The sequence below is a fragment of the Cinclus cinclus genome, chromosome 1 (assembly GCF_963662255.1).
Source record: "Cinclus cinclus chromosome 1, bCinCin1.1, whole genome shotgun sequence".
Classification (NCBI taxonomy): Eukaryota; Metazoa; Chordata; class Aves; order Passeriformes; family Cinclidae; genus Cinclus; species Cinclus cinclus.
The window spans coordinates 108,856,403-108,884,072 of record NC_085046.1 but is presented as its reverse complement, the minus strand read 5'-3'; the positions used below and the strand labels follow the sequence as shown (position 1 = coordinate 108,884,072).

Sequence of the window (27,670 nt, the reverse complement as noted above, 5' to 3'; positions counted from 1 at the left end):
TTTTCTAATAGCCTGTATCTCAAGCAGCCTCAACTTTTCCACAACACTCATGTTAATCATATCTTCCCCTTCCCATCAGTTAATAATTTTTCAGGTTGACATTATTGAGGGTTCTGCCTGAGTAGTTTCTCTAATGGACCATCAATCAGTGGCTGAAGCATTCTGGATCCTCATTATTATCTCTACTGTGACTTCCCCATTAATGTTTGTCTGTGAGGTTCATTTATTACTTTCCTCATTACTTGTTATTTCTTTTATAGGGAGTAGATCACAGCCAAACATAATGAACCAGACACTCCTACACTCCACAAACTCTCACACCACTGACTGACATCTGCAGCAGGACTGAGAGCTGCTGGGTGCCCTGTGAATAGGAGGCTCCAGCTCCCCTTTATTATAGACAACTTTACAATGGTAATATGGCAAACTTAGACTTTTCTGTTTTGATTGAAATTCAGGATGCCATTTTCATGTTTTCTCCATGTTCAGGTAGACTTGAAGGACAAGACAGCCATGTCACACAACATACTTCCATTTTTCTCCATTGCACAATGATACACAGCCCTGTCAGACACTCCACTGACTTTAGCACAATATTTTATCCAGATGATTAATTATTTTCCAGACTTTACAAACTTTTATCATGATGGTTGAGATAAAAGGAACAGAAAGAATGATGACGTAGTTGTGGTTTTGAAGTGATGTTCATCTTGTGTCTTTGATGCTTGTTTGCATTATCTTCAGAAGGATGTTTTAGTCTAAGTGGGGAAAAAAAAAAGAAACCCACATCTTAAAAGTGTATAGGGAAAGGAAGTATGTGTATAATGTAAGAGCATTACTTGCTAAGAAACCAAAACTATTTATTGGAAGGTCATAAAGTAGCAGTGTCAAGTATCTGACACTACACAGAGGTACTGCAACTCAATGGGGTATCATACAAAGAGTATTAAAATTAAAAGTGGAACTCTGTTTTCTGAAGGACATTCCTCTTCAGTTTGTTTACAAAATTTCTGTGAGTCCCTCTAAACTATGTCATGCTTGCTATTTCCAAGACAATCCTCTACTTAACATAAGAGTCCATGCGTCTCAGGCTGCATGAAATTCCCTGTGAAAACATGCCCAAATGCTGCTTCTGTCCAGTACATGGCATTTCTGATCTGTCATCTAGACAGTTTTAACCTGCTGTCTTTTTAACCTTTCCTTAAGTCAGTATTTCCACAGCTACTTCATGCCTTGCATAAAAACAGGCCTTTGAACGTGGAAAATTATTTTTAGATTTGGTCTTTTTTTAACATCCTGGGATGCCTTTTTTAGTACCATATCCTGGTATTTTAAGGGGAGATTTTTAGTAGAGCAGGCAGCAATAGATGAAATACAAGTTTACTGAGCAGAACACATAGTTTAATTTCAAATTGAAAATTAACCCCTTTGTTCACACTGTCCCACTCAATGTAGACTGTCATTGGGCAGAGTGGAGGGGGGTGGAAGAGGAGAAAAGATTTTTAATTAAGTGGGGTTTCAGTGTTTGATAAATTAGTGTCACTTAAAGGAGCTCTTTAATTCGTAACCTGGAATCTTTAGGCTTCAAAAAGGTGACATTTTCCCATTTACTTCTTATTTAATTTGATTGTTTGCTTTTGAATGAATATAGATATGTGTGCATGTGTCTGTATATTTGTTGAAAGAGGCAAAATACTTACTTCTTCTAGAGTCAGGCTCTCCTTATTCTCATTTACTTGTTTGTATTTCTTTTTAAGGCACACTGCAGTTGTGATGGTGACAATAAGCATTACAACAAACACAGTTAAGGTTGAAGAAACAGCTATTACAGTATTTTCTTGAGTTGAGCCTTTCCTTTCACACTTTTCTCCCATGTACCACCAGTTGTCACCTGCTGGACATCTAGAAAGCAAAAGAGCAAACATGTGCTATCACCTAAAGAATAAAGGTGTGAAAAGGTCTACCTCAGAAAAATGGCATCTCTCATGCAATTTCTATATCCTAAAGCATAATGAAGTTATCTTAAAATTTTAAAGTTGTCTTGAGTGGCCTGAGTGGCCCACTGTCCTTGCAGCGCTTCTAATGTGCTAAATGTGTTTCTTTCCACTTCCTGATGTTTCATAGGTTGTGCCTTCAGAGAGAGCCTTTGCCAGAAATCCTAAATGCCTTCCTGATCCTCTTGACCTCTTAATGCTTGGTTGCAGCTGATCTATGGAACTGCTTCTTTTTTTCTTCATTTTCAAATTTAAAGAACTTGTAAGAGCTGCCTCTGCTCTCACCCAACAAGCAGGTAAGAAAATAAATTAACAGCCATCCAGTTTTAGGACTGAAAACAACCTCCAGGTTTGGATTCCATCACCTTACCCAGCACTGCAGTTGGCATACCCACTCCCATCTTTTTAACCTTGGTTATTCCTTATCTATAGATCTTCCGGCTCCTGTCTAAGCCATTTAGTCAGGACTACGTCAGCTCTGTTTGCAGTGCACTGCAAAGATATTGCCTGCTGGGGGGACTCAGGGTGATTCAGCTTGAGCAGATGTATCACATTCCCACCTATATCCCAACAGAAAATCGGGGTGGAAGCTGACTGCTGGTCACACATTTCCATAGGACAGAAAGTAGGTTACAAAGGCACTAAAGTTTCAAAGAGTCCAGAGATGTTCTCTTTCCGTAATTATGAAATGAGGCATAACATTCGGCATATTTTTTATTTTTGTCTTCTTGGAACATCCTCTTGACATTTACTCATATTTGTGACCTGCTTCTGATGAGTTATACACAAAATATTTTTTAAATGTTTCTAAATGGGGATATATAATACTTTATGAGTCATCCTGACTCTTGTGGCTCTTGGCCTTTATGTTTTCCTCACAGCACTCCCTCAGTCTACCTGCCCTGGCACAGCATCTAAAGTTACTATCTTCACCCTCAGAGCTTATTTGAGAGCTGGAACAATGCTAATCAGGCAGGTTGGTTAAGTAAATGTATCTACAGAGAATTAAATAAAAGTAGATATTAATCTTCTTGCAGGACAAACAATCTTTTACTCCTCAGCTTCCACTGCTGGCTTCAAAGGCAAGTGACTACACTTTGGTAATTCATGGTCATAATTTGCAGTGTACAATATTTCTGAATCAAATTTTAAAATAATGTCTACACTGCTTCCTACATGATAAGTATTGAAAATCTTCTCTAATGATATAAATACTCTTTTCTTTCAATTACATTTATTCAACTCTTCTACATTTTGCTATAGGGAATTCTAAAGACCTGGAGTGATACATTACTTAAAATAATAAACATATTTAAAATATAATTTACAGGAAAGTCAAGCAGAGTACTTAAAAATAATCAAATGTCTAGGTTAGGAGTTTTGTTGCCCAAATTGGCCATAAGTTCAATCTCACAGGAGCAGCTGCAAATACTTTTCTTAATCAGCTAAAGTCTGTCTTTCTTTTCAATAGGAGCAAAGTTTTATATTAGGAATGTTCATTATTCATCCTAAAACTGCATTCGAGAGTGAATAAAGGCAGTCAGTTACCTGCACACTGGTATTCTGTTTACCATAACACAAACACCATCATTTTCACAGGGGTTGTCTGAGCACAAAGCTGGAACTTCTGGACCTGTGGGCTGGGTGGTGCTGCCCGTTGTGGTGGTGGTCTCAGTGGCATTGGGGGGCTTGGTGGTGGTAGAAGGGCTAGGGCCAGGTTTGGTGGTGCTGGCACTTGTAGTCGTAACAAGAGGGGGTGGAATGCTCGGCTCAGTTGACAGGAGATGCGATATATCTGCACAGTGAACCCACAGGAAATAAGGGCTTTGCTTCACATTATTTTTCTTCTTATTCTAATAATAATGATAAAATAGATAAAGAGCAGTAAGCCTGTCCAAAGGTATCTTTATACAGGATAAACAATCTTTTTTGCTTTTCAGGAGCATGATGTTCTTTGGAAATGTCCTCTAGGATTTTTTCAGAAACAGATATTTTTATTCAAATTAGTCTATTCAAAATAGTTTGCACAGGATTAGCATTGTTTTATACACCTTCACATGAGATAAAGGAACTCTACTGTGTACATACCTGTTCACAAATTTATTCAAACATATGATTTGACTTTAGATACAGGCATAATTCCAATACTGATCAAGTGCAAAGTACATCATGTGTATTATAACTACAGCACTAGTGACTTAGTGTCTGACACTGTTCACCGCATTTAAAGAGTATCAGCTATGTTTACATACCTTCCATTGTTAAAAGAATATAAACACCATCTTCTTTAATAAAGTTGCGGCTTCTAAGTCTCTCATGAGTTAAAAATGCACTTGTTCCAACTCTTGGACCTCTCATGTATTTAGTTCCATTGGGATAAGTTGCTTCGGATCCCACTTTATCTGGCCTATCCCAAGTATATTTTGATGAAGACTCTGGGTAAAAAAAAAGTAAAGTGAATGTGAGACTGCTTCGGATTTGTTTCTCAGCAGAAACCTCAATTGCCTGAGATTCTCTGCTGACAAGAGGCACAAGACAATGGAGATCTTCAATTATTTGGTTTAGCCTGAGGTACTGAGAAAAGAACCTGCTGAAGATAAAGTTATTGGAGAGCTAGTTGAAAACCTGTTGTATTTTCTTCATAGTTCTTTAAAGTGAGGTGGTCAAGAAGATAAGTAGCACAGAAATCATCTGTAACATGAGTTAATGCAGTGCTTCTCAAAAGAAAGGATCTCCTGCAGTAGGTGTGGGTCAGACGATATTTGAACAGCCCAAATGATGACAGATCACTGATGCCTGCTCCATCAAGCCCTGTTCTAAAGCTCAAAGCTGAGCTTGATAGTCCATGAAAGAATCTGGCAGAGGGAGAAAGAACTGCCTGCTCCAACACCTAACTGGTTACATAAAGAGTATGTTACAAAGCTTCCCTGGGGAATCGTGGACCATTTGCAAAATATGAATACACAAGGGAGAAGGAGCAGAGGGCAAATAGACTGCATGTCAGCAGGGTCACAGAAGGAAAAGGGCTATGCACTGTGGCTGTAACTGCAGAAAGCACAAGGAAAATGTGCTTTGTTAAGCATCTATGGAGGACATGGTCTGATGCATCTTTCATTTACAGAGAGGATATCAAGCCTTTCTAGATTACCCACTTTGTTTTCATGTAGAACCAGTGTCCTGGAAAACAGAATGTAAAACATACTGTTTTTAAAATAATAATATGAATTGGATGTTTTTGTGCCTTTCTTCCTTCCTCTAGTCTAAAAGTCCAGAAAACTAATTTGGTGGCAAAGATGATTTCCTTTGGCAAAAAGAAGTAAGTCATTATGGCTTAAATCCAAACTCTATCCAATGCTGAATGTGGGTGTTTTCTTTAATATTTCTGTCTGTAGAGATTCCTACCATTCCTCAGTTACTTTTTACCTCACCTTTCCAAGTTATTGAGGACGATGGCCCTTATCTTCTCACACCTTGAAGTACAGATTACATAAAATTAATCACTACAATCTGGAGGGTTGTGCTGACATCATTGTACCTTTGATGAGGAGGGCAGGGATTTGTTTGACAGTTACTGCACTTTTATCTAGTATAAACCGCCTGCGTTTTTAGTTCAGTGTTTTTCTTTTCATGACTTCTGGAAAACTTCCATTCTCATTAAAACAGAAATAAATGTGCCCTCACAGAGTATATTGAAGAAAATTTAGGAATAGTTCATCCAGCATTCATATTCAAATGCAACTTTGAAATACAGAATTCCAGCTTAACCTGATTGTATGTTTAAATTTTTTCTTGTCCATGAATCAATATTATTGTTGCTGCAAACATATGAAACATTCCAGAAGCTAAAAAATATGCATTAATTTACAAAAAGTGGAGATGTGACCCCTTGCCTTTTGGCTGTGTTTTACAGGTTTGACTTTAACTAACCTGATGTTCTCAGAGGGTCTGTTGTTATGCTTCTTTGGTTTGACATCTGTTGACGAATATCAGGATGCTGGTCAAGCAGGATCATGGTAACTTGTTGCCATGGACAGGGCCATTCCAAATGATCATCGTTTGCTCCAGAAATCAAGGACAAGTATATTCCTAAATTAAATGGGTTATCAGTGGTACCATTAACATACAAGCTGACTTGAAAAGCATATCCTTTACTAGAGTAAAAAGGTGGACTGTATATTAATCCATTGTTCCCTGCTGGACTTGTGTTGAGGAGATGTGTGAAATTTCTGATATGCCAGATGTGGTGGGGACACTGAGTTTCTGACAAGTTGATGTCATCAATAGAGAGGCCTCCATTTGATAAGCCACTTCCTCTCACACCTTGAAACACAACCCGGAATTTACTCGTGATGTTCAAAGAAACATGATGGAGCTGCCAGTAGGTCTCAGGTGAACCTGAAAAACAAGGGTAGACATTTCTGAGTCAGCAGTACAGTCAAACACTGCACAGGTCTGTGGACCCTATGCCAACACTGTGTAGGAATTTTTCAGTTCCACTGGCACTGATGTGATGGAATATTTATTCTGTAGATGTTACTTTTTCTGTTCAAGATCATATTTGCTCAATAAAATATTTTGACATAATTAATATGCATAGCAGCACTTATTGATGGGTTTTTAACTGCTTTTTCTTTCACATTTTAAAATAATATTTCATTAAATTAATCCAGATATTGAGATTATTAAATCCACAAAAATAGTTTCACCTGTATTGTTGAAAAAAAAATAAATCAGAACAAGTTATATTCAAATAACTGAACAACAACACACCTCAGCAAAAATGTTCCAGAGGATTCTGGGAACCTAGAACTACAAGACTAGTTTATTCATTTTTGTATTTTTAAATGGTTTGTTGGAAGCTTGCCTATGCAGAAGCATTATTCACCCATCACATGATTAATGGTACTAAGGTCAAAATAAAGCCAGTCATTTTCAAAACCTACTTCATGCAATAAAACCTCACTGCAAGTTTGATGCTGCATCCGAAAGTGCCTGCACTAGCAAATTTCACTTGACTCCAAGAGCAGTATACACAAAAGCAAAGACCTTTGCACAGGGATCCTGTGAGGTCAATGAAAGTAGAACATCCATTTTTTATAGGATGTGCACCAAAACAGTTTTGTTTGCTGGCTGGTTTAATTCATCTGCTCAGAAGATCAGCTGCATTTATTGAACAAGCAGTGCCAATCCCAGGTACAGAACTCATGCATCACTCTCCTAACAAACCTTAACACAACACAATGGATATCAAATACAAGTCTTAATTTCTTGACATTTTTCATTACTGTTGTAATTAGGAGGGAAAAAACCCAGAAGCAAGAAGAAAAGCACCCCACTGGTTTTTCCGTGAGATTTCCTTCTGCATAAGCTAAAGGATGTTTACATGTAATATGTGCAGCTGCCACAGACCATTGGGAAGGGTTCAGGGGTTGTCCCTAAGCTTCTTGAACACTGTAGCTCAGTGCTAACCCATGAGCAGCTCAGCCAGGGTGTCAGATCATGGATGGAAGGGGCTGTAGCATCACTGTTACTTCCAGGTTATTGACTGCATTGGTAGGGGTAACTTCTCACTTGAGAGAAGTGAAACAGCTTGGGGGAAAGATCTTGAACCATTCCTAAACTTTTTGCCACAGATTGTCAAAATAGGGTGCCTCTTTGGACACACAACATCAGAGACTTTAAAGGAAATTATGGGCTTGAAAAACAGGAATGGGGATGGGGCCTAACAGACACAAAAGAGTGTGAGGGAGGCTGAAGCCTGGAGAATTTAATCTTGGCATCAAAGTAGGGTTTGAAGGAGTTTGGAGGGCTCAGATTGATGTGAAATCTACACCTGCCTTAGCAAGTCCTATGTTAAGGATGCCTGTTAGCTCAGAGGACACAGAGGGTGAAGCCATAGACATGAAGAAAAGAGTGAAAAAAAACCAAAAACAGGCACCAGCAGCAGCTGAGACAAAAGGAGACAGAAATTACACCTATTTAGTAAAAGAACTTGCTCAGATCCTTCTGAACTTGGTGTAGCTGAAATGGAGACCACATAATAGTTAAATATTTGAGAAAGTAATTTAATCATAAGGTGACTTTGGCAATTCTAGCTTTAAAGAGCTCTTGTCCATTACCTGACCTACTGATCATTCTGTAGGCCATAGGCTCCTAAAACCACAAGAATTTTCAATCTTCAAACTACAACTCAAATCATGATCTGCTGCTCATGTAATTCAGTTACATCATTTAAATTTTATTTATCTTTTTTTAACTTATATATTAGGTATTCCAGGGCACTTGTGCTTTCAATTTCTTTATTATACTTTCTTATTAATTGTAATTTACTCTAATATTCCAGCTTCATCAGCTGCTATTGATACCAGCAATTCTAGAACAGTTAAAATGATTGCTCATGGAATTTTAGCTAGTTTGGTGAGAAAACTATCTTGCTAATACAAGAGTTTGAAATTTGTGGCAATTTATTACATTATAGGAAAACAGCTGACTGAGGATCCATCAGGTATCATTTCAGCAGCAATTAATCAATTACATAGATAGAGAAGAAGCCAAAGAACAGCACCAGGAAATGAGTGACCTTTCCACAATAATTTCCCCCGGTACTTTGAAAAATACTGAATATAGATTAAAACAAGATGTAATTTTATTCCATACCTTTTATCTCTTCAATTAATCTCAGGGTGCCATTTGGATTGGTTGATGTGTACTCCCTGACCCAGACATTCAGCTGGTCACTCTCGTTGCCACTGTTATATAAATAGAACTGTAAACACTGAAAGCCTCTTTTGGGATACAGAATTCGGCTCTCCAGGACAGCTGTGCTTCCTTCGCTTCCAGCACTGGTGTCAAAATGCATGAAGTAGCCAGAATCTGTCAAAAGTCAATGAGAAATGAGTGGTAGATGGGAGAGTAAACAGAATTTTCCTGGTGTGCTGGGTTTCTTAATGCTGTATTGTAATACCTCTAGAAGATACAGTCAGGTCAGGGTTAGGTAGATCCTGTGCAAATCTCTGACTGAGGACTGTTACCTGTTCACATTCTCCAAAGGTAGAATTTGCAGCTTTTGTCTTCATTTCATTATCTCTAGCAAGCTGTACTCAAAACCATGGTTTTTACTCTTTACCCAGTGCTGGTAACTCACAGTTGACTCTCTGGAGGACTCATTTAAGCTCCTGAATTCTGAGACCACTCTGACAGGTTGAGATACATCTAGCTAGATAGTCAATTAATTTTTCACCTCAGCCCTGATAATATACATTTCAAAATCCTACTCCTGTCCGAAGACTTCTTGAGCAATTATTCAGAAAAACAGCAATCTATTTGATGTGCCTGTATCAAGTTCAATGATTTATATACCTCTTATGACATGTGACACTAAGACTAAAAAACAGATCAAAAGAGATAAGGATATTAGATCCTCTGAAATAAGCAGAAAATCAATATAACACATATGTCCCTAGGTATGTAGATTTATGCTGCTTAGTTAAAAAATAAACTGTAATTTGTCAAAAAATAAACAGATAACAAGGCCAAGCTTGAAGAAAACTTGCATGCCTCTGCAGAAAACACTTTCCAGAAAGATAAGAGTTTTTTTCTGATACCTTTGCACTTTCCCATATTAGTGTGATCAGTATTTGGTCCAGCAGGAACCTGAGACAAACGCTGCCAGTCACTGTTATCAGCTGAACTTTGAATCATGCCACATATATTTTCAAGTTCAAAACTGCACGTGTCCATGAAACTTAGGGAGGAGGCTAAAAAAAAAAAAAATTAATCTCTATTACATAACACATTTTAATTCTGAAGGACCAAAGGCATGAGCAGAGAAAGATTAAATGTAAACCCCAAGTAATCAGTGGCTTCAAATATGATCAGCATTCATACATACAATGTTCAGGAACTCAAAACACTTGGTGATTAACACTGACATTAATAAGATGACATCAGGAACGCTCTGGGCCTTCAGCAAGCACAGGAGAGCATCTACTAATTATCACATCACATTTTTGATTTGTGAAAGGAACACTAATACCAACCCAATCCATACACCTTCATATTACAGTTAAGAGGTCCTGAGACTTCCCATTCTTAGTTCTGCTTTCTTTGGGCCAGTTCACACATGGCCACAGATTTTGATAAAACCTCACTAATGTATCAGCTGGAGTGCAAATTTTGAAATACAGAAAAGCAGAAGCTATTTGAATGGAATAAACAAATTATTTTGAGTGATCTTGATTTTCTAAATGTTGAATTGAAAAAAACTAAAAACCCATTTGGCAAAGGTATATTTGGGACCAGTGAATATTTCATGTCATACAAATTTTACAGTATCTTTCATATAACAAGTGAAAAAATAGGTGAAGGAAGACTCTGCAGTTATATATGAAAGTGAGAAAACCATATAAAATATTTTCTCAATCTAAAGCAAAGTCTGGATAGGTGAGAGATAGCACAGTCCAGGTTTATCCCTCTTCTTATTTTTGTTTCCCATTGTACCATGTCTGAGTACATATGTAATACCAGTCATGATCTGAAAACAGCTAAGTTAATGAAAGGCTTTCTAAACTATGTATAAAGCATTGTGGCTCAAAGGTTTAAAGGTTTCATTGCCTAACAAAAAGACCTTGAGTATCACAAAACTCAACCTCAATAACATGCCAAATGTTTCACTTAAGCTGTAGCTCTGGGAAGCACTTAGGTATGAACTCCTGCCAAATCAGTTCTACTGCTGAGGTATTTTTTGCTATCCCTACAGAAAGCTAAAAACCCTCTAGAGGCTGTGAGGTAATCAGAAGTGTTGGATGATTGATATCTTTTAAGATACAGTTCAGTACAGTGTTGTAAAAACTAAGAAAACACCTTCATAGCAAATGTTACGTTGATTGCTGGAGACAGTAAGCAAAAATGGAAAACTATTAAGGGAAAGAACTCTTTGAAATCACAATACTAAACAAACCATGAAACTGATGTGGCCAAACAGGAAGGAGGTAACCAAATGACCTTAATTAGAAAGTGCTGGCTGGCATGGAGTGTTAACCTGAATTACAGGAAGACAGAAAAGCAAGACTCAGTAAATCACAATGTATTTCTGAGATTCATTCCTGAAACAGGCAAAGGGGCAATGAGTGAGGTTGTGAATTCTATCTGCACCCAAAGCCAGATACTTGCTTGGCATGTAGTGAAAGACTGGATTCAGAAGAAAATACATGGGGATGAGTGCCAAGTCTTAACTTCCAGAGGCTGAGGGAAGCCTCATGGTCAGTTCTGTCAAGCAGTATGCTCCAAGGGGAAAGCAGACTAAAATCTACTGTTATCATTTGGCCTGAAAGACAGCAATGAATTACAGATTGGAGCAGCACCAAACTACAGTCAGAATTTCTTATGCTGTGGGTGGTTTTCTTCAATTTGGGAACCAATATTCACATGTTTAATGGAATTTCCTGCTACCACATGGGCCTCTAGCAGAAATTTAGCTTAAACACTTGTTTAAATCATGCGCAGCAAATGAAGTAATATTGTGTGTGGGTGAGGGCTGGGACCTGTTAAGCACCATCCTCCCTGGCACAGCTGGGTGATCTAACAATATTTATGTCTCTGCAAATGTCATCCACACTACACAAATCACATGAAGCCAAGAGATGGACTGGGGAGCAGGGCAGGTCCTGATTGCACTGAAGGTGGTGGAAGTTTTGTCACTAATTTCAGCAGGACTGGGGCTTTTTTCATTTTGGGAGTGTGCCTATGGGTCAAGAATAAAGTTTAAATGTCATGAATTATTTCTCTAATGCATAAGAATGATGGAAAATATATAAGATTAATGGAGAGGAAGAAGGACCCCATCCCATGTTAAAGACTTCCTTAGCTGGAAGCATTTTTATAATGCCTAATTGACTGTGCAGCAAGTGCTAGAAACTAAGGTTGCATTTGTGTGTTCAGATTAGACCAAGATCAATATAAATATTTTCATCAGAATTTTACACTCAAAAACTGCACCATTTTAACAGGCCAATTTGATAATTGCTTGAGGAATCTGTATAATGAGGCTTAAATATAATTGTAAGCCAGTACTCATTACTTGGGACATCATAAAAGTTTTCTTCTAAGTGCCAAGGCACATTGAATGCAGCAAAATTTACAGAATTATATTCCAATTTGATAATAGAATTATCTAGATTTCTCTGCCTCTTACTTTTATTCAGCTTTGTGAAATAAACCCCAACAGACCAAAATAACTTTTTTGACCACTTTTGTAAGAGACCAGGTTTGAAGCTAAACATGAAAATTTAGAAAGCTTGCATTTTATTCAGAACAGCATCTGTGCCCTATTTGCATGAATACCCACTCTGTCTCACAGATTCCATGAAAGTGGAGTAGGTGTGACAGCCACAGTAAAGATACTCATTTCTGTGCAGTGTCTGAGCAACAGCTGTGGAATAATACAGGGAAAAAAACAAAAGGCTTTGTGCAGAAGCACAAATTTTAAACAACCACCCAAGGGATGAACAAAAATCAGCTGCTGAGCAAAGCTGGTTTTTAACTAAAGGTCAGATAAAAATTGCACAGAAACCTCCACTACTCAGCAGTGTTTCTGCAGGAGGGCTGTTATTTCTAGCTGTACCATTATTTCTGGTGTTTTTAACACAATTCACTTCTCTAAATATGTTAGTATCTCTTTCACTTGTGTCTGGATGGGTCCAGCATGTATGTATCACCCTCATTTCTTTCAAATTATTCTTTCAAATAATAGAAAATAAATGGAGAAACTTACTGCAGTTGTACAGCTGGTTCAGTTTCTTAAGGTCGTACTCACTGAAATCCATTCTCTGTCCTATGACATCCAAGAAGTCTGGTATGTTGGTGATGATGGTGGGCTCAGTTCCATTCCTGAATGCAGTCTTGCTGTAGTGCATCACAGAATTGTAGTCATAGGGAACATTCAGGAAGTCCGATGTTTTATCATCGTATTTATTGAAATTATGTTCCTTACCTAAATGGCAAAATTGAAAGGAAATACTGTTGGCCAAAGGAATCAAATTTTGATGTAAAAACTTACAGTGACAGAGAATCTATCACAACTCAAAATAGTTTTTGTAGTCATTTACTTGTACTTACTCTGTAAAACTGTTTTATTTCCAGTCTAGAACTATTTACTTTCCTCTTTCGGCCACTGATGTCTTCTGCTGGATGAAGCAAAGTTTTTGCTACTATATAACTTTTTCCTATGGAACTGCTGGTAAACTTTGATGGCCTTGTGATATCCAAGAGTGGAAAGAGTGTTTCAGTACTCAAATTGCTGCAATTTGCAACTGTTTCTAATCTGTATTCTCTGATGTTCAATTGCTGGACATTTTAGGTAACAATACACCATTTAGAGTTGTCATCAGATAAGCTTCCAGAATTTAGTTTCACAGATGTTTTCTGGAGTACGAGCAAAAAACCAATTGCTTACTACCAATGGGGAGTCAAGATTTAAATCAGTCAAAATACAATAACTGTATTCTGGTCAGTGTAAAAAAATGCAGCAGTTTCAAATGTCTCCTAATAATGCAACTTTCCACTAAAGAGTCAGCAAAATATAATGGAAATCAAATAACAGTGTCTAAGTAATCTTCTGTACTATATGATTGCACATGCACCTGACTATTGATCACAACTAAATAAGAATCCATTAGATTTAATCATTATCCAGTTTTGCAGTCTTTTGTGCATACCTATGTCAGGAAAACATCAAGACTGTGCATACAACTTTCTTTTTAAACAGCCTGAAAGTCACAGAGGACAACAAGCTCAAGAGGCAGAGACAGAGCAAAGCCCTGAGGAATTCTGTGCCATCTCTCAGGGTTGTGCCAAACATGCCAGCACTTACAATTCACAAGCTGCATTGCTAAAGTGTGACACAAACCCTGACACAGACCCAGTCTCTCCTGCCTGCCCACCCTCTGCACACTCTGCTCTCTCATTTCTGCTGCACCAGGTGTAGCAGACAGGCAGTAAGAGAAGCACCAGTTCTTCCCCTAGAGATTTTTTACTAGCTTTGGTCACAATGGATTTTTCAGACTTTGGGGGGGGGGGGAGGTTATAGTTATTTTTGTTTCATTAAGGGTTTCTCGAGTAAGTGTGCGTTTAGCTTATTCATTTAAACAAACTAAATTATCCTCTTCTGCTGCTCTGTGGTACAACACATAGAATAACAGGATTCAGGTCCCTAATTAGAGCTTTGGAAACTGCCATGGCACAAGGAATTGCAATAGCAACAACAAATGAGAATTTCTGTTTCAAATAGATGTCCCTTCATATCTAATTGATTAATATACTGGCTTTGAAAAGTAAGTCTAGGTGAGAGAATAGCATGACCACCAAAAGATGGCTGGAAGGGATGTTCCACAGCTAAACCACTAACACCAGAGACTGAAGGGAAAAGCAGAGGAGTGACTGACCAGACTGAATCCTATCCCAGACAATGGTCACATAGTCATCCCGGTCAGACCGTGACTGCTCATGCCAGAATCCCAGGGCATGCAGGAATTCATGCTGGATTGTCCCAATCCTGTCACAGTTGGCTCCGATGGAGAGCTGCTGCAAGCCCATTTGCATGTTTCCCACTGAGGACCAGCACCTGCCATTGACATAAAATGAGAGAGGGCTCTGTGAGGTACACATCATCCCCATGTCATGCAAGCCTCAAAACCAGTCTATTCAACAGGTATATTTTTGACCTTGAGCATTGAAGTCACATTTTGTTACAGAGAGCACTTTGCCATTGATCTGTTTCATATCATTACCCCTTCCTCTCATACTTAGCTCTGTTTCAATGAACAAGAAGTTCCTCGTCTCTGGTGGCTCTATTAGAAAAAAATGTTGAGCTATTTGTGACCAAAAAAAAAGAAAACCCAAAAAAACCTGATGATGACTTCTTTGGTACTCTGGAACATCAAAGGTTGTGGGCATATAACTTAGAGCAATTAAATTACTGCAAACTAACAATTTTCAGCTAGACCACAATATGTGATTGTGAACACACTTTGAGTCTGTCCCTATCATAAGGAAAGGTGGGTTCGTGAACATTCTCTCCTCTGCCTGCTTTTCTCTGCACTGTTTTGGCCTTTTACTTTGCATGTGACTGTGGCTGCCAGGCAAGGTGTGCTTCTACATGGTGTGTTTACCTTCCCACAGGCTGGTGGATTTGACAGTACTTTCCACAAGCTCCTTTCTTTCTGGCTCTCTCTTAGCTGCCATGATAGAGCAGTTGATGCTCTCACACATTCCCAAGTAAGAACAAAATTGCAGCTGTGCTGCAAGTTTTTATTAAAGGGTGAAAGATGTTAGTGAATTATCTGCACAGACCAATAAAATGGCACCCCATGTCCACAATCTAGCAGGCATAGAGAGCTACATTTAAATTGATATTTTATGCAGCAAATAAATCAATACTTACCCAATGAAGTACATAAAATTAATAGGGCACAAAATATGCCATAGGATTTGCAGTCCTATCACCCCAGAAATTTAAAAATAAAAGCACACCATGTGCTTTCAAATTCTGTAACTTATTAGTGCAACATATTCCCCAGTATTTCATTTTCCACAGGCTCTGCCTATTGATTACTCATTAAAATCACTTCATGAGACCTGGTAAGAAGCACATGTAGCATCTGTAATTGTGAGGTCTTTCCTTGAACAAGGCCTCCTATTGATTCTTGTGTTGTGCAGAAGAAGTCCATCACAGGCCTGGGTCCACCTCCTACCAAAGCCACCTCTGGCTTCACATCTGCTGCACAGTGCACAGCAAGCTACAGCAGGCACAACCAAGACACTTGGCAAAAGTAACCTCCAAACAACAGTAGGTGCAGCTGCCCTTTGCTTTTGGCCTGCCAAATGCCAACAACACTGTCATTCAACAGCCACAGAGGGAGTAAATACATGGTCTGTGCCACCCTACACTGAGATCAGTGAGTGGGACATGGCACTCCAGAGTAATGGGCACATAGAACCCTGTGTCAGCAGTGTCTTCCAGAGGGGAGAAAGGAGAGGGAAGTCACAGCTTTCCCCATGTGGGTGAGAGCTGTATTGCCTGTGACTCAACTCTCTCTGCATTGCTATCAGAGGCTGGAGGAACAGGGAAGGACTTGCTCAGAGTAATCCCACCACCCCTCTTTTGGAGCTGTAAATAGACACAGGCCATCAGTTACAGTGGTGCTGCTTATTTCAGGCACATTTTTATACTAATGTCCTCCTACTAATTTTCTTCCCATAGTATCACAGATCACCAATATGCACTCACAGACACTTCAACTTACCAGCACCAAGCTGGATAGCCAGGCATCAGTGTCAATCCACTCCTGCATGGATTATCTTTGCCCTGTGCAACAGTGGCAAAGAGCTGAAGCAGCTTCCTGTGAGCACTCCATGAAAACCTGATTTTCCATGTGGAAATACTAGACATGATGTTCATCCTCCCTGGTCTGTTAATCATTCAGTTCTACCACACCATGCTAGTTTTCCTGCTGAATGAATCCTCCTCTTCATGAGAAGAGTTAGGTGAAATGGCACATCCATTGCAGGTTTCCAGACTCCTCTGTGAGCTTTTCAGTCATGTTTTGCCATGTCTGATCATCCTGCATTTCTGTAATTCACAATTACACCTTGTGTGTCTTGCTCAGCACACAGGTGGGAGTTACCATACCACTGGTAGTAGCCAAGGTGAATGATAGATGAAAAATGTGTACAGGGAGAGAGAGGGCTCTTTGTACAGGGTCTTGATACACTCTGTACATACACCAGAGGCTACAAATGCATTTTTACACAATACAACAAAAGACAGCTGGCTTCTTTTGTGGCTGACTTCATTTGAATTCAAAAGAGTATTCCAGATGAAGATTTTATGGCCTACTTCAAATCCTTTTGACACAGAAGTTCCCCCACATCCTCTGTTTTATAGATGCTAGCCAAGATCAGAAAGGCAAAGATGTGATTTATCAACCTTTACTTGGTGTGGTAAAATTTTATGTTACCAGGAACTTTGTGTGCCTGTCTGCTCTGTACCCTCTGGACTGAGGTCATGAGTCAGCAGACAGAAGAGTCCTAACTGATCAAAAAAACCCCAAAACATTAGGAACAACAGAGCAAAAATGGATTGGTTTACCCAGCTTGCACCTTGTTCCATTGCACCAGAGTAAGGAATGGCTTGAAATGAAAGCAGTTCATTCAGGGTCAGCCCTGAGTTCTTTGTACAACCCAAGATGACTCATTGAAGCTGGATGGACCTTTTCAGGAGACTGCACCATTTAGCTCCAATCTTTTAAAAAGTTCTGCTGTGGATGTGTCAGCTAAGGTGATGGAAACACTTCAGGGCAAGCCACACACCAGGCAGTGAGGGCAAGATATGTTATCCAACCAGAAGGATTCATCTTCTTCATCACCATGAGTCATCTATTTTTAATAAACATATAAATGAAACATTGTGCAGAGGCCTCCTACTTGCCACAGGCTAAATAGTGTGGTTCTTCTTCAGGTACAATTATTAGCAAATTCAATGCATACTTTAGGGGGTGAAGGATTACAAAATTCAGCTACATGAGTTTTCCATTTAGCTCAAAAAGCCAGTCATTAGCTCAGGAAAATGCAGTGCTCCCTGAGTCTCCAATTATACATCTTTTAGTGTCGTGTGTACAGCATGAACAACAGCAAATATGAAGAGCCAGAAACCAAAGAAAATTTGAAATAATTATCTGTTACAAATATCTCAGAACAACCCAAAGGGAAAGAGAAACATTTTTATTATCAGAAAATCTTTTCCCATTTATGAATGCATTCTCATATCAGGAAATGAATTTCTGAAAGCAAATTTCCTCACCAGGCTACCAAGCTCACCCTGTTCTCCTTTTCTAGAAGAAAAATGGTTCAGCACAGAGTGAAGAATATATTTGTTCTTGTTGCACTGTTTTGACAAAGAATGTCTTAGAAGGGAAGAAGCTGGGGCAATTTTGACTTTTTTTACTGGAGTCTTATTTTGCAAAATTTAAAATGAAATAGCATGAGTATTCATCAAAAGAAGTAAATAAAGTAAAACATCAGCAAAATATCTCAGTGCTGTACAGAATTTAAAAATATTGCTCTTTATCTGAGTGCTCATGTGAGCTTGTTCAAGTGCAATTCCATTGTTGCATTCAAACAAATTCATTGCCCCACAGTGAGAACTATCATATTTCCCCTTGGTTTTTCTTTCCCCCTATAAGTCAACGTACACTAGGAATGACCAGTTGAAAGTGATACTCCATATATCCAAAGATCAGTTAGGAACATAATTGCTTTGTTTCTGATATCTTTTACCATGTCCATTTTACCAAGTAAAATACTTCTTAAAGGACTTGATTTCTTCTTGTATTGAAAAATAAATATCAGTAGAAATTGTTCATTACTACTAAGGTGGTACTCCTATTGGAAACTATGATGGTTTAAAATGATTGGGAAAATGGAGACAACAAAAATGTAAAATTATGACCAGATATGTGAGTTTTATAGTGAATACTGACGATGAGAATAGTCTGAAAACAAACATAATGAAAGTTATTTTGAAATGCTTCTCTTACCCACTTCCTTTGAAAACAGATATGTAATTCTTCTCCCCTTCCCAAGGTTTGAAGTCAATACAGGTTTTCAGTCGATACTGTTCAAATGCCTTGAGGATGAGTCCCTTAGCATTCATTTCTGCAAAGCACAGTGTTCTTGTCAATACTGAACTGAAAGATTTCTATTGTTATCCATATGGAGCAAGTCCCAAGGGTGGGTCTTGCTCTAGCAATCTTTGATCAAAATATTCAGACTTTTTGTTGGATTAAGACCCAAGGCGGGGGGACAAAGAAAAAACATAAATCAGGGCCTTGCAACACTGTGTCTTGCTCTTGTTTCGCTCCTGTGTAATTTTTCTTTGGTACTTGTGTATCAAAAATGACATTATGAGTAACAGAAGGATAGTGTGTGGGTGTTTAAATTTTGTAGATACTTTCATTTATTTTTTTGAGACTTATGTAAACAACTACTAAATAGATAGGAAATGAAGACTTCATATTTTACCTAGTACAGAATGCAGGCTACAGATTCCTCACTGCATTTCTCCAGGACTTGAATTTTTCAGATTATATCTGTGTTATCTCCTCTAAGCAACTAGCATAGTTTCAACATAAAGATTTAAAGGATGGAGTCAAATTATGATGTGTCTCTGATTCATATTGGGGGACTTGGCAATGTGCCATTGCAAACTGTCTGTCAGAATTCCATTTTGCCTTCACTGCTGTAAATGATGTAAATGGCCAGGTAAGCTTTCTGTCCTTAAAAATATCTTCAGTGCCCTCTTTGCGCTTCTGCTTTGTAGAGCTTCATGTCTCAGACACAAGATTTCAAACCACAATCTGCTGGGCCATAGCAGGATAATAATTCAAGAAAGGAGGTGAGAGCCAGCACTAACACCAAGATTATAAATCCTGTTTGTGCATGCTCAGCCCCATTCCTGCTGTGGGAAATGGCCTGCTCTAGATTAAAAGAGGAAAGGACACCACAGGAGCTTTATCAACCTGTGTTTAACAGTTCAATAAATATATCATTCAGACATTGGGAAGAGCAAGTACTGTACCCAGGCTGTCCTCAAGGATGTAAGGGATAACATGGGGCCACCGATACTTGTCACCAATGATGGAGTTTCGCTCCTGTATCCAAGAAGGAAAACAAGTATGCAGTCCTCAGTAAGAAGGGATTTAGCATCACGGACTACAACAGTACTAAAGAAAACCTACAATTCCAAATAAGACATAAAATAAAACAATGACCTCAAAAACCTTGAAAGATTACTCAGAGGTCAGAGATTTGGGTTTGAAATCTCTTCATGCCCTTCTACCAGTGCCTCCAACTTCTGCTGCATTTTCTCCTAGAAATTACCCAAGCTTTTGATTCATGTGCATGGGAGCTTCTGCTCCTATGGGAAGCCTTAAGTTCTAAAGTCCTGAAAACTGCACAGAGATTAATAGTTTTGTAATTTTTCATAACATGAGGGTTTGTTTCTGTGCCTTTAGCAAGTACGGTCCTTGCTTCCAGTGACATATTCAGAATATCTCTCAAAAGGGAGAGTAAAACACTATTTTCAAACTACTGACAGTAAGTGCAAGACACTTGGGAGTTTCCTACTATATATTTTTGAGATGTAAATGTAATTTTTTTTCATTGATCAGATAGGGATGTTGGGCAGATACCTTAAAATGTGGTATTAGAGATCTACATTTTTCATCGGTTTTAGTCAATCCACTTACAGGATGAAGGTTTCTGCAAATGCTGCTTAGTAAATTTAACTGGCTCAGAATAAGTATTGTACAGATAAATGAAGAATTCTTTTTGTACAAACCTGCCTGGATGATGATCAGTGCTGCCTGATCTCTTAAAAGTGACGATGTAAAAAAGGAAACAGGAAGCTAATAATATTGATCTAATCACTGAAGAGATCTCATGCTGGATAATGTTTCTGCAAATGCTGCTGACTCCTTCCCTGTCTATGACATTTTGTAGAATTCCATCCCCTATCATCTTCAGTTTATTGTTACATAAACAGCATTTATTGTTTGTAAGAGCAGGATGCATCTATTATTTCCATGCCAGTGATACTTTACATTAAAGTCAATGACACATTTTTGGCTTTGTATTTTATATTTGAACTCACCCCAGGAAATTTGATGTCTCCCTCAAAAAGGTCTAGTCCTAAAGCTAAAGGGAAGAGGAGATTAACATTCAGTTATTGTATTGATCTGTGACTACTATAATGAAAATTATCCAAAAAAATGAGACTGAATTTTGAAAAACCTTCATTTATGTCGAAGATGTCCTGATCAATTCCTCCATCTACATCTATTTCTGAAAAATAAAAAGACAAGTGAGGTAGGACATTAGCCCTTGCTGTTATCTTTATGAAGTGTGAAAATTAATGCAATAACAATAACAGTAATTATAAATCTGTGTCTGTCCTAGCGATGTTTATGAGCAGCTGGTTTTGTTGACTGCCTCTCGTGCATACAAATTGATCTCTAAACAGAACTCACCAGTTGTCTCTGGAGCAGGCTGGGGAGGGGAAAGAAAAAAAAAAAGATATTATTAGAAAGGCACATAATGAAATGCAGCTCGTGTTACTTTCTCAACAGTATTAGAGATGTGATTCAAGCTCAACTGACAGCACTTAGCACATGGCTCTGTATTGGATTGACTGCACCCATTGCCTCCTCATCTGAGAGGAAATCTGTATTTGCTCATGTGGCAGCTTTGTGCCCTCCCCACCTCAGGGTGCCCAACAAGTAATTCAGCCAGTACTGCTTCTGCGGAGCTCTCACAGCTGCTTTTCTCTCACAACTCAGGTAGCGCTAAATTGTCCTTCACAAATGGGAAAAAAAAAAAGAAGCCTATTATTTCTATGGAATCAAGTATTGCTACTAGTCAGCAGCTGTGCAGAACCTATGGAAGTTATGCTGAACTTCCCATCACAAATCTGAAGACTGGGGAGAGAATGAGTGGTCTGGCATTACACAGTGAGGCTTTGAAGGCCTGGGTACACAGCCCAGTCACCACAGCCCCAGCCCAGTGTCCTGTCTGGATTCCATTTACAACTGAGTAATAACAACTCAAACACTCCCTTTGCAACATGGACAGTCCACAGACCATAATGAGATATAGTGACATATTGTATATGTATATATGATGATATACATAGAACAATTTCTTTCTCATAACACACCTATAGAATCTAATCTTAACTCTTTTATTTGGCTGGACTCTCCATTTTTGGACTGCTTTGGACATACATGACGTAACTCTATGTGACTATTTCTCACATAGTGAATAAAATCATGAACACCCTTTCTAAGCAATCAGTCCTGGGTGTCTTGTATTTGTATGTTTGAATAGAAGTTCACAAAATGAAGATTAAAAAACACCTTTATATTCTAAAATAAATGTAACAGCAATTCTGGAAAAAAAGTGTGGGATTTTCACTTTTATTTCTACCACAATTTTCCCTCCATTTTTTTTTTTCCTCCATATAAATAATTTATTTTCTGCACATGCAGCTTTGCATGTAGGACCTCTTTCTCCAGTGTGATAAGCATCTGCAACTTTCACTAGAAGGAATGAACAACACAAAATCAGAATGCTGAAAACCAGCAAAAATCAAGTCCATGCAGTCCCTAGGAAAATAATCGTGGTGATCTCTAACATCTCTACAATATCTAAGACAACGCTATGAGCAGAATATTCAAGAGAGATTCAAATGCACGTGTTCTTCTAGACCTGAGTTTCAACACATAATGATTGAAACAATTTTGAGGGAAACAACTGTGAGCCCTAGAACCAACTTCATATAAAAATTTCAACCAAACAGAAAGAAAATCCTACCTTCCACGAAATTTCAAGGTTCAGAAAGAAAGCTTTGAAATTGTCAGATTGAAAGATTAATTTTTACTCTGAAATTACTGTCTTCTAAAAACTTCAGCAAATGGCAGAAAAAATATTGTAAATACAAATGCCAGAAATCTAATTTTATGGTTCACCTGAACTAAAATTCACTCAAGGTGTTGCTTCACAATTTTTGTCAGATTTTGATCATTTAATCTGCTTGCCTAAGAGAGGAAAACTATTTTTGACAAAACAAGTGGAGACTATAGTTTCTATGTTTAAGAAATATAATTCCTAATTGGTATCAGCTGGCACAGAAAATATTTAATATCTAACTGCTATAAACAGCCAAAGTTTTTAACTAGCTTTTCCTGCTTCCTTTTTCTTTTTTTAGTGAAAACTACCACTCACATGTGTCCTTGCTCAGCCTAAAGTCAGGATTTTGACCTTGAAGGGTCAGTTACAGAAACCACTGAGTAGAATCTGTTTCCTGACTGAATTTCTCCTTAAACTGCTTTAGCACTCTGCATTTTTGGATATTTTTAAATTTGTCAGGTTTTTAAGCATGGTGACTCTTAAAACCCAGTATCATTGCAGAAAAGTGACTGACTCCATTGAAAAACTGGTTTCAGAGTTGGGCAGATGCAAATACTGAAGGATTAATACTGATCTCACACTTCAAAATTAACTGATATCATTCAGGTTTACATTGATACATGAGAAATAAGGATGGGGACTTTAGAAAAAAAACCCTACAACTGTATACACATACAGCTTTGTAGATATCTTGTAGATATCTTGTTCAGATAAACCATCCATACATCTGAAATGAAGTTTTGTTGCACATATATTGTATCATTACAATATATGGTACAAAGTACATAATGTACTTTGTTATCCCTGCATAAAAAACCTCACATTATCACTGTGCATAAAACAGTATCTACATATTCAGGTTTTGAAATGAAAGTGCAACTTGCAAAACAAGTTGCAAGTACAAGGCCGAAATGTGCAACACACATTTTAAAGACTTAATTTGCTTCTAGACTCACATTCAAACAGATTTCTGTGAAGAAAAAAATTACAAGTGCAGCTTGCAATACTAAAAAAATAAAATCACATTATTGCATTTGAAATTAAAAATTATTGATTGAGGAGAAGAATCACACCCATATATGCTGAATCTTCTTATAACCATTAACGGTGAATAAACATTTTCTGCCGTTCCAATAATTATTAATTACAATGTACCCATATATACTAATCAGAAAGTATAACTATCCTAAAGGTACAAATTGGTAACTCCTAAAAAAGTTTCTCTAGCAGCAGCAGAAGCTCACAAACTGAGATTAGGAGCAAAGTACAGTGATACTTTTGGTGCTCAAATCAAAATTTGAGTCCATAACTGAACTAAATGCAGCAACTCAAAATCCAGTCTGGTCCTCAGTACCTGAAAACTGCCACTGAATGTTTTATTCTGAAGGAATCCCTTCTATCACTTATTTCCACTGTGTTCCCCCAAAAAATTAGTTCTTTAGTCCTGTGAATTTCAACAGCAAAATATTCTGTTTCAAACAGAGCATCTCTGCATAGAAGTGTCACTTGATCACATGGCAGTGACTTTGGTCTCAATACCAGCCTGACAAAACATATGATCCATTTCTAGGCTGTGAAAGTTTTGTAAATGCACAACAAATACACAGTTCATAGTCTCATGCAGAGGAAGGTTGGGTTAGCTGAGGTGTACCAAAGAGGAACCTAATCTAGACACAAACAAATTCCTGATAATTTTTATATCAGTCCCTAATTTTGGACATGGACATGTAAATTAAGACACTGTAATGGTTGGCTTGTGTGAGCATACTTAACTGACAAAAAATTCAAATGCATCTTGGACAGGTGGGAAACATCTCACCTTATTGTAATCATGTAAAAATCAGGTGAAGGGACTCAGTAATCAATCAAGAAACAAATGGATAATTCTTATGTGCCAATAATATCTATGGTACCACCATAGCAGCTTGGCATCACTATAAGATGATCCACCTCACCTAGCCTGGACATCTATTGAGATGGAATATACTCATCTAGTTTGGGTGAGACACCTGACTTACCAGTGATTTCTCCAGACTATATTGTTTTAGTATCTGCATCCAGAAATCTGAAATTAGCTCTTCCTGGCTATAGAACACATGGGAATGAAATAATTTGCCCTGGTAGTCAGAAGCCCCTCTCTCACACAAGACCGTGTTTTCAGGAATCAGTTTGATGCCAGGAAACTTCTGGATGTTAGTAACACCCTGTATCACCTCCTATAGGCTTTAACAAAGCCTGCAGTGGAATCTAGACAAGACTGAGGTTTGAGTTTCCAAAAGACTGGGGCAGAGGCACAGGTAGTGGGAGTAGTAAGGAAGGATGGGATTGGGGTGGTGGAGAGTACAGGAGGACTACAGGAAAGTTAGGAATGTGAGGCTGAGTGCTTAACTTAGGGAGATACATGATCATGTGTCAGTGGAGAGGAAGAAGATAAGGTTGCCAAAGATAGTTACCTTGCATGACCTAGATGATGTTATTGCACTTAGGTAGTGTCATAAAAAGTAATACCTTACTCTGTAGATTACCCTGAAGGTATGAACAGCAGAAACAAACTCTCAAGAACCTTCTGGATTTTTGTTCCATGAATAAATCATATAGTGCATCACCAAAAGTTCCTGAGCTCTACAACAAAGCCTCCCAACATGAGCAAAATGCTACATTTCACTTAAAAAGACAGGCAGTATCAAAATCTCAACTGCTACTTTTTGACGTGAAATATTTCATCTGGATGGGAGGAACAGGGAGCACTCATTTCCAAGTATATTTAGCAGCTAAAAAGGTATAAATTTCAGTATTAATTATATTGTGTTATAGCAAAAAAAACCCCAAAACAAACAAAAAAAACAAACAAAAAATTAAAACAAAAACAACCAAACAAAATAAAATGGAAAAAAAAAACAAACCAAACCCAAAACATCAGACATTAAAAATTGAAATAAATTTCAATTTTTTATTTTAACCCCAGACTTGCTGTTCGGGTAACTTTGAATATTAGTGGACATTTTCTTAGATGGGGAAACAAGGTAATCTCTTTCCATGCATATCCAGATCTATGAAAAATAGCAACTCTAAGACCCAAAGGAAACAGAAATTATTTGTCTCTACCATGCAGACAACAACAGAATTATATTGATTCTGCAAAATGAGAATTAAGTCTTTTCCTCTCAAGCTCATCTTAAGCTGCATTACTTACTCAATCATATAAAGAATAATATATATTATTTGTTTTCTTACCAGACTCCAGACCACCTGAAGAAGAAGACAAGTTAGAAGCCCAGGCACAGAAAACAAGCCCATGTTGCTCTCCAGCCTACAGTTGTGTGGATAGAATTTTACACCAGCTTGGTATTTAAGATAGTAAATATCATAAATCAAAACCTTTGTCCTCTCAACCAATATTAACTCACCTACTTTAACTACTTTTTTCTCATCAAGTAATCTTATCATTGTCAAGTCCATCATTACTGTATTGCAATAACTAACAGAAACACCTTAATTATTTTTAAGAACTGCTGTGAGATAAAACATTGGAGAGAAATTGAAATACAGAATGAAATGGAAATAAGAAAAAGGAAATACTGGGGAAAGACACACAGAAATTCCAACTAAATTTAAGATTTCTTTTTTCTCCTTGTGTTTTTAAGCACTAGGACAAGTTGCCCAGAGAAGTTGCAGAGTCTCTCTCCTTAATGACAATAAAAACACAACCAGACACAGATCCAAGTGGCCTGCTACAGGTAATCCCCAGCAGGACTGCAGGGGAATTGAACTAGGACATCTCCAGAGGTGACTTCCCACCTGCCATTCTGTGATTCAGAGAATAATGCTGGCACTAAAACCTTTTGAACAACAGGAAACTAGCAAGGCTCTTGGCAAGACATTAATATATTGATAATTGTGGGGGTTTTTGACAGAAATTGAAAATGAGAAATGTGTGTGCATAAAAAAAAATCTGTCACCAACATAATTTCAGTATCCTGCTTTTGGAAAATGAAAAGCTATTTCCATTGTTGATACATGTGAGACACTGCATTTATCACTAGCGTAAATAATGGCATCCCTCTGGATTGCTTAAAGATTCCATTCAAATGAATTTTTTAATGTCAGTACCATTGTACTGTCACCACTGTCTGTGACTCTAGGGTATTTCTTTTAAATTTAACCATGTCTTCTACTTCCTAGTTGTCAGTGAGTGCTAGAATTGCCACAGCTTCTTCTTATGCTTAAACTGCAGATACTTCTGGCAATTGTATGGTCAAGCTTTGTTAACATTTTACTTTGCCAGAACAACTACTTGTATAGACCAACCCCAAAAATTAAGAATGGCATTTAGATTTTTTTTATTGCAAATTCAGACTCACTAAATTATTATGTCAAAATTAATAATATGCTGCATTCTATTTTAAGTATCAGAGCTGATAAGAAAGATCCTAAGTAATAAGGACACCTAAGCCATTTATCATGCTAAGATCCATACTTGTTTCATTGTTGATACATTGAGAAGTAGCAGTTATAGTTGTATTATTGTTCTTATAATGGTATAGTCTTTTTCTATGAAGGCAACTAAATATTATATCCCCTACTCACCAATAATGATGGTGCCAACTGTTCTGAAATCAGTGATGTTTGGTAGGTCAAAAAGCTCTTTTGTCAAGATTTCTTCTGCAAGTTCAGCAGCCTTTGAAATCTGCATGTTGTCATCTCCAGCTGCTGGGAGATGACCAGTACGGGTTCTAGAGGATGCCCGTGCACAAAAAAAACCCTGAAACCCAAACGTGATTGCAAAGCAGATATTTTTTTATTAGATGCAGTAGCAAATGATACATACCAACCCCTGGATTTTTTGAAAAGCTGCTGAGCAGGAGAAGGAGATGAAGCATGGTGCTCAGGTGGGAGGGACAAGCAGGCACAGCACTTTCAGGGAATCCCCTGGGTCAAAGTGTCGTGCATCTTGTCCTCTTCTGTCCCTCCACCCCAGAACCACACCTCATATCTCCACCTCTTAGAGTGGAATTTTTCCAGTTACATCATCTCACACTTGGCCAGAGTGTGAGATGAGACCATAACAGCTCATGATGCCACCTTTTTGTTAACAACAGCTCCATTGTATATTGTTCTCCTTTCCCAGGTTAAGTTGTTTCTCTTAAGTGTCAAAT

At 38.0% G+C, this 27,670-nt stretch overlaps 1 protein-coding gene across 1 annotated transcript; it reads right to left on the bottom strand.

The window, feature by feature from the left end:
- Positions 1–740: 740 nt before the first annotated feature.
- MEP1B (meprin A subunit beta) lies at positions 741–25,811 on the bottom strand. The gene is made up of 15 exons (XM_062513344.1): positions 25,749–25,811; positions 21,077–21,095; positions 20,841–20,891; positions 20,701–20,744; positions 19,627–19,699; positions 18,587–18,704; positions 14,435–14,613; positions 12,766–12,984; positions 9,599–9,751; positions 8,652–8,867; positions 5,922–6,389; positions 4,247–4,429; positions 3,543–3,789; positions 1,701–1,902; positions 741–758 (listed from the first exon to the last, which is right to left on the bottom strand). Exons 1-15 carry the CDS (start codon positions 25,809–25,811, stop codon positions 741–743), a joined length of 2,253 nt encoding a protein of 750 aa, XP_062369328.1.
- Positions 25,812–27,670: the final 1,859 nt, after the last annotated feature.

What these genes read in the sequence shown, in the direction of transcription:
- MEP1B (XM_062513344.1), bottom strand. Translation starts at nt 25,811, where the DNA reads ATGGGCTTGTTTTCTGTGCCTGGGCTTCTAACTTGTCTTCTTCTTCAG. An exon ending in GAGACATCAAATTTCCTGGG is followed by an intron (nt 19,700 to 20,700) that starts GTGAGTTCAAAT and finishes TCTTGGATACAG; the next exon opens with GAGCGAAACTCCATCATTGG. An exon ending in TCTGTTTTCAAAGGAAGTGG is followed by an intron (nt 14,614 to 18,586) that starts GTAAGAGAAGCA and finishes TGTCAATGGCAG; the next exon opens with GTGCTGGTCCTCAGTGGGAA.